This window comes from Molossus molossus, unplaced genomic scaffold, assembly GCF_014108415.1.
Source record: "Molossus molossus isolate mMolMol1 unplaced genomic scaffold, mMolMol1.p scaffold_m16_p_16, whole genome shotgun sequence".
NCBI lineage: Eukaryota > Metazoa > Chordata > Mammalia > Chiroptera > Molossidae > Molossus > Molossus molossus.
This window is the reverse complement of record NW_023425351.1, coordinates 13,563,362-13,576,486: the sequence shown is the minus strand read 5'-3', so window position 1 is coordinate 13,576,486 and position 13,125 is coordinate 13,563,362. Positions and strand designations below refer to the sequence as shown.

Genomic DNA, 13,125 nt, shown 5'->3' with positions numbered 1-13,125 from the left:
TAAAGCTAGGTTGAATTTATAACAAATACTTAAATAGTGAGCCAAAGTATGTAAGAATTTAGACACTGCCATTACAGTACTTTAAAAATTAGTATATATACTCTTAAAGGGTAACAATAGAGAAATGTTCCTGTGGATAGGAAACCATCTAAAAAACTCAATCTGGAAATTTGAAAAATATTCAGCAACATTTTATTTTATATTTCAAAATCCAGCATCTTTTAATCAGATGTCTAAAATTCCTTATATTCCTTCAGTTATACTTGTTTTCATAAGTAATAATCAGTCCACTTCTTTGTATTATAATTCCTTTTGAATGTTTGAATTGGCATATTTCAGTGATGGTTGTTGGTTGGTTTCATTGCAATTCTTTTATCTGTGATCAATTCATATAACAATAGAACTCAAATAATATTCATCTTTTTTTTTTATTAGGAAATGTGATCGGCTATCTAATGATATGAATAAAAATGAGAAATAGATATTGGTATAATTTAGATCTTTTCAAAAGACTTTATAAATGAGTTTGTCAGTGAAGTTAAATGTTCTGGGATTCACTGTACTTATTCTACTTAGTAGACTGAAGAATGTGAATGCCATTTTATCCTTTTCTTTTACTTTGGAAAGTATTTCTCAGCTTTTTGGTCTCCATTTTGTGCTTTATCCTATGAAACATTTATTACCCATGGAATGTTTCTTCTTTGTTTCCTGTTTGTTTTAATTTTAGATGGTCTATGAGAAAGAGAAATCATAGTATCTTTGACAAGTTGTGTTTTTTTTCTAGGCCAATCAATTAGCTAGAGACAGCTGCCAGTACTTTCATATTTCAGATTTTTGTGTACCCATTGCTGCTACATAAAGAAACTACACCCTTAGATTGCCTATTCATCTTGCAAATACAGACTGTTGAATAAAAAGAAAAAGATAGTGGATAATTCATAACACCAAGACTATTATTTGAAAAAGAGTGGAAAATTTCTCTATATTTTTAAATTTTAGAGTTGCAATAAATTCAAATGCATTGAGCTCTATTCTCTCTTGTACATATGCATATGTAACTCCTAGAAGTAAGTTATTACTGTATAATACTTTAATAATGTGGTCCTAGTATCAGTTAATATTGTGTTTAATAATATACAACATACAAATTTAAATACTACTGTCCTACAGTAGATTATATATAAACTCTTGGAGGACAAGGCCATCTTTTTATATTCTCAGTTCCGCCATCTTTTTATATTCTCAGTTACTAGGATAATGAAAGGCACTTAGTAGGCTATTTGTATTTGTTAAATTGATTTTTTAACACAGTGTTAAACAATACTAAAAAGGAACCTTTTAAATTTAATTTTGTTAATAGTATTAGTGATATATAAAATTAATTTATAGCACATTTTATTTTCCAAAAAGTCTTAAATATTGATTTAGAAAATAAAACCTTAGACTGTGTGAATAATATAGAATACAAAAGGATATACGTACAAAATTTATGTACAAAATTTAATTATATGTAATGTATTTTTAAGCAATGGTAAAAGCTAAAATCTGAAGTTGTTTAATTTTCAGGTTTATATTTTGAACAATTATTTCTTCTAAGGTTTAAGATAAAAATAACAAATAGATTTGGAATTACAGAAGTTGATCATGGGATTCTAATTTCTCATTCTTAAGTTTACAGTTTTTAAGAACATTGCCTGGAAGAAGGCCTGAAAAAAAATTATATAGCGAAAGGAACTCCTAGTCCAATCCTTGAAAGAGTTTCTAAATAATTATTTAAGATAATCTAGGTAATGTAGTTAAGGTTCTTATGTGAAATTTGAGAAAATTTAATAAACAGCCATTTACAAGTTTATAAATAAACAAAAGTCTGTAGCATTGCTGATTTACAAAAGAGTATTGTAGGTTTGATAAATCTTGTACCACCCCAACCTTTTATAGTGCTTCTAAAGGCTTTATGTTAGTACTGTACTCCTGTATAGTAAGTATGTAACGTATGTAATTATTCCAGTGTTGCAGATGAGGAAACTCAGGCACAGAGAGATGAAGGGGTGGAGGGATTGGTTCATACAATAAAGCAGAAGCAGAGCAGAGCACAGTTCAGGACTGCGGCAGCTGGTGCTGTTGCCATCACTGACTGCTTTCACAGTGAGTGCTGGCCTTGAGATTAGAGGGCCCTTCCTAATATGTGAGGAAAATCTTTCAATCGTACATGGATATACAGCCGTCCCTCACCACCTCACGCGTCGACTTTCCCGGCTTTACTCTATCACGGTTCTTCCAAGTATAGTATAGTGTAGCCCAGCCCAGCCCAGACCAGCCCAGCCCAGCCCAGCCCAGCACAGCAGCATAGAGTATTTGAAAAACCCACTATAGAGTGAAGCCGTGAAAATCGAAGTGCTAAGTGGCGAGGGACGACTGTATATAAATAAAGAATCCTACTTTGCGGAAATTCATTTATTGCAGTAGAGTCTGCCACTGATTAACTGTGATACACTGCAATACACTGTGATACACGAGGGCTGACTGGTTGTAAATGTCACAAGTATCCCATCTGGAAAACCCCTTCATAGACCTCATAGAATTATAAACTTTTTTTTTGTTTTTAATCCTCACCCAAGGACATTTTTGCATTTTATCCTGAGATATAGAGTGGGAGAGAGAGAAGGAGGAAGAGAGAGAGAGAGAAACATCGATGTGAGAGAGACATATGGAGTGGTTGCCACCCACACGACCCCAACCGGGGCTGGGGACAAACTGCAACTGAGGTACATGCCCTTAGCGGGAACCGAACCTGGGCCTCTCTGGTCCTTGGGCCGACACTCTAACCTCTGAGCCAAAGTGGCCAGGACCAGAATTATAAACTTTTGCCAAACATTTAAGACTATTATTGCAGGATTAACTACATTTAAATTCTGACATAGTAACAGAAATTAAAGTGAAAAAGTCTAGATCATCAATGCAAGCTCACAACATATTTAAGGGTCACCTGAAAGTTGCAACCTTTGATACAATATAAATCACTCTTATTTTGTGAATTCCTGAGAATTATGACTCTGACAAGAATTTTTAGGTAACTTCATATCTAAATAAGTTGGGAAAAAATTAGCCCATTCACTTTAGTTGGAAAACAATAGATAGAAAATAGCATTTGTTCCAATAAAATTGTTTATATGTATTATTTCTACCTATTAAAAAATCTTTGAGATGCAATAGTATTTAGCTTAATTTTAACATGAAGAAACTGAGACTTAGACTTGGTAAATAACTTATCCAGTGGTTCCCACTTTTTTAGTGGCAAAGTTAAGACTCCAAGACCAATTGAAGCTGATTTTCCAAAAGTAGTTTTAACAAAATACACATTCTCTCTCTCTCTCTCTCTCTTGCACATGTGTACATACATATACATACAGAGACACATGTATACATGTAAACAGAATGTAATGCTAGCTTACTTATGCACCTGCCTTGTGTACAAAGTATGTACAAGGAAAGGGATGAATAATTGTACTACATCATCAAGTTGTAATAAGATAATGTTTGTAGCTTTAAGGCTGGAACTTGAATGCCAGTCTAGGAACAGTGTGCCCCAAATATAGCCTGGAGTACCGAGCCTGCTAGGGTAAGCTTTCTCCTGTTCATTAGGTTCTGGAAATGTCTAGCTTCTGAAGAGTTAGCTGTTTAAAGGATGACATGTAACCTAAAAATGTGTAAATAATGTATACTTCAATACAAACCTGGGTTCGTGTCAGTAGAACTGGTCAGACAAAGCACAATGGCATATGTATGAGCTGAAACATTTCTAGAAGTTCCTTGTGCATTTTAAGTTCTTAATTCTAAAGTCATAACTATTTAAAACATTAAGATTTCAGCTATAATTTTATTGTACAAAACTAACAGTGGTTTCCTAGATCCAAATCTGAATTTTTTACAGAAGTGTCTATGTACTTTTTCTTATATGCTTGCTTTGTGAATTAACTCCATTGAATTTTAATCCTTCATCTGACTTCTTTTCTTTACCTGACTTCTCTTTTTCTTAACTGTTTTTAAGATTGCCGCTGCCTATATCTGACCTTTATTTTCTGGGTGCTGGGGATACAGCAGTGAACAAAGCAGTGTCTGTGCTCCTAGGAGTCCTTCTGGGGGAGGGGAGAGACACAATGAATATGAGATCAGTTAGTTATATGTGAGATAGTAAGTTTTATGAAGAAAGCGATACCTAGTCTCTCTCCTTCGTCTACCACATTTTACTGTTTTCCAAAGCTAAACAGAAATGGCTTTTTAAATGTCAGATTATTTAAATATCTCAAACCCTGCTTGCGAAGGCAGGTATTTCTCTATTAAGCAAATACTGATGGTAGACTAAGTGAAGTGACCGTCTCTCCCCCAGTTTTATCTATTCTAAAACTGTTTAACTTGGTATATTTTGTGTATGTTTTAAAGTGTTCAGTTTTTAATCTACTTCAGTGTTACTGTGGCATACTCTTCTCACATGATCCTTTGCTACTCCACCCCTTGTTTTCTGGCATTTAGTTAAGGTCTTCATTTTAAAAATTATACTTAATTATTGATATTCATAGAAAAATGAAAACCGTGAACTTGTAAGAAGAAATTCTCTAAAATTAATGATGTGAAGAATTCTTTTATATATATGCTTTTCCTTTTTTTGTGGTGAATCTTATACGTACTTACTTTTCATTGATGTTGAACATTATATTTAATAGGCTCACAAAAATAAATGGTGTTTTACTAATTCCATGTCAGCATCTTGCCAAAACCTGTCATTTAAATTTATATAAATTTTCTGGTAGAGAAAATCTCTGCCTTGTACCTTTTTCTTCGGTGAGCATACTATTCAGTAGCCCACTCGAACCAATTTGATTGCCCACCTTCATTTTATTTAATGAAATTAATGATTACTATAATCTTTGAGTATTAAGGATTTATGTGGAATGAATAGGAAAGTTGGTAAATGAAATATTACACATTACCACTAGAGGGTAGTGTTTCCTATTTATATTTCTACAAATGATCAAATTTAGTCTGATAAATCATGTTAGTGATAAAAGTATACCTTTATTTTAAAAATACCTTATTTTTATAATCTTAAACAGGTCCTCAAAAGTTTACATTAATGACTCAGTGGAGACATTGAATAGATTAATATATTTACTTTTTAATTCAAATTTTCTCCTTAGCCCATTATTCCTATGTTTACACAAAATATCCGAGAAGGATTTAGATCACTTGGAGGAACAAGTAAGTTCTGGTTTGTTTGATTTTTCAACTGATAATGTAATATTTATAATGTAATATTTTTATTTTTGGTTTGCTTTTTTTTATAATGTAATATTTTAAATATATGGGCTTTTAAACCCAATATGGATTGAAAATTTAGATTTTTTTCTATTTAGATGTTTTTCTATTTAAAGGCTAAATGATAACTGGTTCTAAGTAATGGCCATTCTTAGATGTTATGTTTTTGTCTCATATATGTACTGAAGCTTATTTGTCATTGGCTTTTAAACATTATGGAGTAAATTATCTAATATACTTGTATTAACAAATTGTTGAAGGTTAGGACAAATTTACAAAGAACCCAGACTATCTTCTTAACTCCCGCCTGAAGAATTTATAGCTTTAAAAATGAATGACAATATGATACTGAATTAAGATGAACAACCAAAGGAGATATAACTTACCTGGTTTATTTCTATTACTTTTTGTTTGTTTTTAAAATATTCTGAACCATGATCCATTTATTTCTTTTTGCCAACTTTTAATTTACTGGTAATAAAATAAGCTCTGAATCTAGTTATAGGAGTAATTAGATGTACTTTTCCCTTGCAATGTCTCTCATTTTCTTTTTCTTTTGAAATTTTTATAGCTAGCTTCATTTTATTATTAAAATTGTTTTTTTCTTTATTGATTTGAGAGAGAGAGAGAGATTAATGAGAGAGAACATTAATCGGCTGCCTCCTACATGCTCCCCACTGGGGATGTGGCCCATAACCTGGGCAAGTGTTCTGACTAGGAATAGAACCAGGGACTTCTTGGTGCTTGGGTTATTGCTCAACCACTCAGCCACATTGGCTGGGCTCATAGCTTGTTTTATACCCTATGCTTTATATATTACATTTGGTTGATCGTACTTTATAGCCCTAGCACTATATCGTTAATGTTTATATCCACATATAAATCCCCTCCTGAAGAACTCTAAACTTCTGTTGTTTCTTTTATGTCCAACATTGATGTGAAGTTGATATTCCATTATGTTTTATAGGTCTTCTTTTTCTTTTCTTTTTTAAATTTGAACTGGAAAGGTAGGTTGATGAGGTGTTTATTTTTGTTGTGAATTATTTCTAATTTTCTCTCAGATCATTTCTTTAGAATTTAAGTTGCATACCAGAAATTATTCCTAATTTTGCTTCTTTAAATGCAGGGTGGTTTTAAAATTCTTTTGACTGCTTTTTAGCTTTTTTTACTTTAATAGTTGAATATCTCAAAATTAGTATCTACTAATTTTTTTTTTTTTTTTTCGTATTTGGGTCTTATGGTGTGCTATGTGTTTCCATATATAAACAGTGTTTTAAACTTCCAGTATAATTTATGATTATGTATTCCATGTTGCTTGCCTTTCTTAGATTTATACTTTTTGAACTTAGTCTTGAAGTCTGCAAGTTTATTTTGTATTACTACCTCTTTTATTTTGCTGAATTTTGTACTTGATCATTAGCGTTAGTATTTCTTTGCTTTGTTACATTTTTCCTAATTTACAATAATGGTTTAGTCTTTACCTAGTTTATTGATGCATTTTGGTTTCATGTTTATGTGAATTTTTATGCTTCTATTTTTTATTCATGTAAATCACATATTTTTGAGTCTTTAGATTTTTTAGCTTCTAGCTTGTGGTTTTAGTCTTTACTCTCTGTTTTACAATAATAGTACTTGGTTTGCCTGAAAATTCTCATATTTTTAAAAGCTCATTTAAAAAAATTAATAGACCTTATTTTTTTTTTATCCTTACCCGAGGACATTTTTCCATTTTTTTGTTCAGATAGTATGGGGAGGGAGAGAGAGAAAGAGAAGCATCGATGTGAAAGGGACACATCGAGTGGCTGCCACCTGCACGACCCAACCAAGGCTGGGGACAAACTGCATCCGAGGTACGTGCCCTTAGCGGGAACCGAACCCAGACCAACATTCTACCGCTGAGCCAAACTGGCCAGGGCTAGACCTTATTTTTTTTGAGAATTTTTGAGAAAAATTAAACAGGAAGTACAGAGTGTGCTCATACACTCCTTTATCACCCTCCAGTTTCTTCTATTAACATCTTGCACATTTTTTCCCATTGATGAAAAGCACATCTTTAAAAAAATATACTAATTGCCAAGAGATGATACTGTTTGCTACTGTCCCTTAAACCTTATGTAATTACTTTGAGAGTTTACAATTACAGACTCAGAATTTGTAACCAATTAAAATGTTTTTTGTTTACTTTAAAACAGGATTATTTAGGTGGCTTTATGAAAAATTCCGCTATCCATTTGCTCCAATGTATGGAGGTTTTCCAGTGAAGTTACGTACCTATTTAGGTGATCCCATTCCATATGATCCAAAGATAACAGCAGAAGAATTAGCCCAAAAGGTAAATTATTCTTCCTTGTATAGATTTTTTTTTACTTTTAATTATTATATTATTAATGTATTAATTTATTTTACAAACATGGTGATTTCCTCCCCAGGGCACATTTACCAATATGGAGACATTTTTCATTGTCACAGGGGCAGGACTTAGGAAGTGGTGATGCTACTGGCATGTAGTGAGGAGAGGCTGGGGATGGTGAGAAACCTCCTGCACAGCACAAGACAGTCCCCACTACAAAGGACAATCCATTTTAAAATTTAGCAGTTAAAAAAATTGTCTATCCCCTAAATAGGGGGGTGGTGGGGAAGAGATAAACCACAGAACTTATATGCATGTATGCATGAACAGTGGACATGGACAACAAACTGGGGAAAGGGCAGGGAGGGAGGGGGAGGGGGAATCAGTGGGGGGAAAAGGAGAAACATCTGTAACAAAAATTAATTAATAAAAAATTTTTTTAAAAAATTGTCTATAGAATTGCCATATGTCACCTGGGACACAAGGTCAACCCTGATTGAGAACTGCTGTGTTAGGGTCTTATGGAAGCACAAAGGAATGGGAGAGACAACCAGTCGAAAAGTCTCTCACATCAATTTTCCTCCCCCTTCCCTCGTCCCTTCCCTTCCACTCTCTCAAAAACATCAACAGAAAAAATATCCTCTGGTGAGGATTAACAGAAAAAAAAAAAGAAGGAAAGGTATACAAATGAGATCAGGGACACCTCAAGGGAGGTGATGCTTAAATTCAATTTTGAAAGGCAAGAAGGGATTAACTGGACAAAGAGTAATGAGGTAGAGGAAACGGAATGTATAAAGGGATAACAACATGAAATAGCCTGAGCTCTCTGGGGAGTTGAGGGTGGTCTGGTACAGCTAAAAGGAATATCATAGGAGATGAGGCTAGACATTTAGGAATGTTCTGGACTATGATGGCTTATCATTAATTTGTTTACTGAAAGCCAGAGAGCTAAAGTAGATGAGGTCATAGGTTTGCATTTAGAAAGATTGCTAGAAACAATATGGAGGCTGAATTTGATTTAGACCAGTAGAAGCTCAAAGGGGAAAGAGACTGCTTTGTGAGGGAAAAAAGTAGTCAATCTTTCTAGGATGGGCATTTGAGGTGGGTCTTGAAAGGTGGGCATGTATTGAATATGTGAACTTGGGGCAGGAGATAGAGTATGAACAAAGAAGCAGTGGTAGGAACTAAGTTGACTGCATATACCGACAGTGTTGAGCAGTTTGATGTGATTAGAACAGCAAGGTTGGGAATGACTGCCTAATTCTCTTCTAGGGATTTTGCAAAGCATATTAACATATTAAAGATTCTAGGAAGACTTGCAATAAAAAAGTCTATTTAACTTTGTTTCAAAGAGCATTTTTGAGTCTCATCCCACCAAAACCCTCTCCCTGTTTTACCTTGAATAGCACTTAATAACAGCTGTGGAATAAACTGGGGGTCACTAGCTTAGTGGGTACAGTTTGGTCAATGAAGCTGAAAGAGTAAATGGAAGCTATATTTTGAGGCCCTTAAATACAGACTAGGGAATTTGTCTATAAAATAACATTTTTACTAGGATAGGCCTCTGTTTGGAAGTGGCTCATTTCAGTTCCACTCAAATTGTTTTTTTTTTAATCCTCACCCAAGCACATTTTTGCCTTTATCTTCAGATAGAGTGGGAAAGAAGAAAGGGGGAAGAGAGAGAGAAACATCAATGTGAGAGAGAGACATCGACTGGTTGCCACCCACACGACCCCAGCCGGGGCCGGGGACAACTGCAACCGAGGTATGTACCCTTAGCAGGAACTAAACCCAGGACTCTGTTCCAGGGGCCGATGCTCTAACCACTGAGCCAAACCAGCCAGGGCTCAAATTGTTTTTTGGCCAAAGGAAGCAAATGTATAATCTCTTTTTGTACAATGATTTGTGTTGATGCTAGCAATTGTGAAGACTTAGATACATATAAATAAAGTGCCCTTTTTAAGAGCAGAGGTTATATTATGAATTTTTGTGTCTCTAGTTCCTAGTACAGTGTTAGGTATTTAATTAAATCTTAATAAAAGTTTGATGAATAGTTAGATAATGATCTTATCTATTTGAAAGGTAGAGCAAGGTACAGATATGAGGGATTTTTACCGAGAATAGAATACACCAGACCTGAAAACTAATTTGATATAGTTACCTGCAGGATATCTATGTTTATGTTTATATATGTAGGGTTTTGGAAATATTTTACTTCTGAAGTTTGGGAAAGAAGTCAGAATTGGTAATGAAGATTTAGTCATTTGCACTGATCTGATTACTGAAGCCATGAGCTTTACAGGGCAGGTTAGAGAGAGAAAGAGGAGGACTGAGGACAGACTTAGAAGATGTAACATTCGAAGAGTGAGCCATGGAAACAACCAAAGCTGGCTGAAAGGAAAGTGGCAGAGAGGTAGGAGGACAAGTATATTTGTGTGTGAGAAGTCTGCAGGTGAAGTTTTTTTTTTTTAAAAAAAGGAATGATCAGTAGTTTTCATTGCTGCATTGAGGTCAAGGGAGATGAGATAAGACCACTTAGCTTTCAATTATACTTTTCAGAGAGTGTGAAACTACATAAAAAGTAATAAATGTCATATTATTGAATCACCTAGAAAATGGGATGTGTTATGATTTTTATATCAGCCTTTTATATACATAGCCTGATTTTTTAAAAGGTTTTTAAAATTGTGGTAAAAACACATAATGTAAAATTCATCAACTTAACTATTTTTAATTTAAGTGTAAGGTTCAGTAGAGTTAAATATGCTTACACTGTTGCGCAACTGATCTCTAGAACTTTTTCATCCTATAAAACCAAATCTCCATACTCACTGAGCACCAGCTAACCTTTCCTTGCTTCCTTTCTTCCTTGCTTCCTTCTTTCCCTCCCTCCCTTCCTTTCTATTTTATATATGTCCATCAACACTTTGTTCTGGTTCATGATTATGGGCTACACAAGATTCTTTTCCCCCCCAACTATATTGAGATATAATTGAAATAAACATTGTATAAGTTTAAGGTATACAGTGTGAAGATTTAATACATGTATATATTGGGAAATGATTATCACAATAAGGTTAATACATCTATCACCTCCATAATTACTTTTTTTTTATTGTGGTGAGAATATTTAAGATCTACTCTGTCTGCAACTTTCAAATACATACTACAGTATTGTTAACTGTAGTCACTATGCTATACATTACATCCTCAGAACTTAATTTATGTTATAGCGAGAAATTTGTGCCCTTGACCAACATCTCCTCATTTCCCCACACCCCAGCCTCTGGCAACCACCATTCTACTCTATTTCCATGAGTTCATCTTTTTTAGATTCCACCTATAAATGAGATCATATACCAGCTCCCCATTTATTCCTTCCCCAAGCACCTGGCAACCACCATTCTACTTTCTGTTACTGTGGGTTTGGCTACTTAAGAAACCTCCTATGAGGGGAATCATACAATATTTGTCTTTTTGTGATTGGTTTATTTCACTCCTCAATAATTATCCATACTGTAGCATGTGACAGGATTTCCTTTTTTTAAAAAAGCTTAATAATATTTCATTGTATGTATATACCACATTTTTTAATCTATTTGTGCATTCATTCATTGATGGACATTTGTGTTGCTTTTGTTGTCTTGGCTGTTGTGAATAATGCTACAGTAGACATGGATGTGTAAATATGTTCTCGAGATCCTGCTTTGAATTCCTTTGGATATATATCCAGAAATAAGATTGCTGGGTCAAATGTGTAACTATTTCCTTCCTCCTGTGTAGGGAAAGAATATGACGCCAAGACACAGGCATCAAAAGCGCGTCTTTCACCTGTGTCTACTTTTACACAGAATACTTCACTTCTGATACTCTATTCACCAGATGTGTGGAGGTTTACCCCACACCAAGCAATTCTCTGACACTGGCTGGATAGCTTACAATTTAACTCAATTCTGACACTATCTGTCTGGAGATAGTGTCAGATTCCACAGGTTAATATTGCTCCCACCCCACTTCAGATACGAACTGAAATTAGTAGGTCCCTAGGTTCCCCACAACTTCTGTCTGATTTGGCTACAAATTGTAGGTTCCCACAACCCCCTCCCCAGGTTCAGTTAATTTGCTAGAGTGGCTCACAGAACTCAAAGAGACACTTACTTACGTTTACCAGTTTACTAAAAGATCTGATAAAGGATACAGATGAACAGCCAGATGAAGAGATACACTGGGAATGTCCCAGTCACAGGAGCTTCTGCTCCCATGGAGTTGAGTGTGTCACCCTTCTGGTATGAATGTGTTCACCCGCCTGCAAGCTCCCTAAGTCCTGTACTACTGGGGTTTCCTAGAAGTTTCCTTACAGAGGCATGATCAATTATAACCTTCATTTTCATTCCCTCTCCCCTCTCTGGAAAATGAGTAGAGCTGAAAATTCCAAGTTTCTAATCATGGCTTAGACTTTCTGATGACCTGCCCCTGTCCAGGAGCCCATCCAGAGTTGCCTCTAGAATAAAAGACACTCCTACCACCCAGAAAATTACAAGGGTTTTTGGAGCCCTGTGCCAGGAACCAGGGGCAGAGATCAGTATATATTTCTATTATCTCACAATATGATAATTCTGTTTATTTTTATAGATTTTAGAAAGAGGAAAGGGGGGGGAAGGGGGGGAGAGAGAGAGAAACCAACCTGGGATCGAACCCGAAACCTGGGTGTGTACCCTGACTGGGAATCGAACCTGCCACCTTCTGGTATATGGGACAACACTGCTGCAACCAACTGAGCCAAATCAGCCAGGGTGATAATTTAATTTTTAAATTTTTGAGGAACCTCCTCCATATTGTTTTCTATATTGGCTATGCCATTTTACATTCCCACTTACAGTGCATAGCGGTTCCAATTTATCCACATCCTTGCCAACACTCGTTATTTGTACATTTTTTTATGGTAGTTATCCTAATGAATGTGAGACGGTATCTCATTGTAGTTATAGTTTTCTTTTCTCTAATGATTAGTGATGTTGACCATCTTTTCATATGCTTAGCCATTTGTATATCTTCTTTTAAGAAATGTCTGTTAAAGTCATTTGCCCATTTTTTAACAGTATAATTTGGGGTGTTTTGTTGTTCTTGTTGAATTGTAGAAGTTCTTTATATATTCTGAATGTTAACCCCATATTAGATATATGATTTGCAGTTATTTTCTCTCATTCCATAGGTTCCTTTTAAACCTGTTAATTGTTTCTTTTGACGTACAGAATTTTTTTAGTTTGATGTAATCCCATTTGTCTACTTTTGCTATTTATGCCTGTGCTTTTGGAGTCATGTTCAAGAAATCATTGCCAAATCTAACACCGTGAAGCTTTTCTCCTGTGTTTTCTTTTGTGTGTTTTATAGTTTTAGGTTTTATGTTTAGGTTTTGAATCAATTTTGAGTTAATTTTTGGATATGGTGTAAGATGAGGTCTA

General features: G+C 34.7%; 1 protein-coding gene across 7 annotated transcripts in view; it reads left to right on the top strand.

Annotated features, from left to right (window-relative positions):
• TMEM68 (transmembrane protein 68) overlaps window positions 1–13,125 on the top strand; it is a 68,220-nt gene that overhangs the window by 25,727 nt on the left and 29,368 nt on the right. For 4 of the 7 annotated variants that reach the window (XM_036264187.1, XM_036264181.1, XM_036264188.1 and 1 more), the window contains exons 5-6: window positions 5,196–5,256; window positions 7,506–7,645. In XM_036264187.1, coding sequence (XP_036120080.1) covers window positions 5,196–5,256; window positions 7,506–7,645 — 201 coding nt within the window. Of the gene's footprint in view, window positions 1–5,195; window positions 5,257–7,505; window positions 7,646–7,782; window positions 7,831–8,120; window positions 8,195–9,965; window positions 10,047–13,125 lie in introns of those variants that run through there. The other 3 variants (XM_036264183.1, XM_036264186.1, XM_036264185.1) reach the window with 3 other exon arrangements.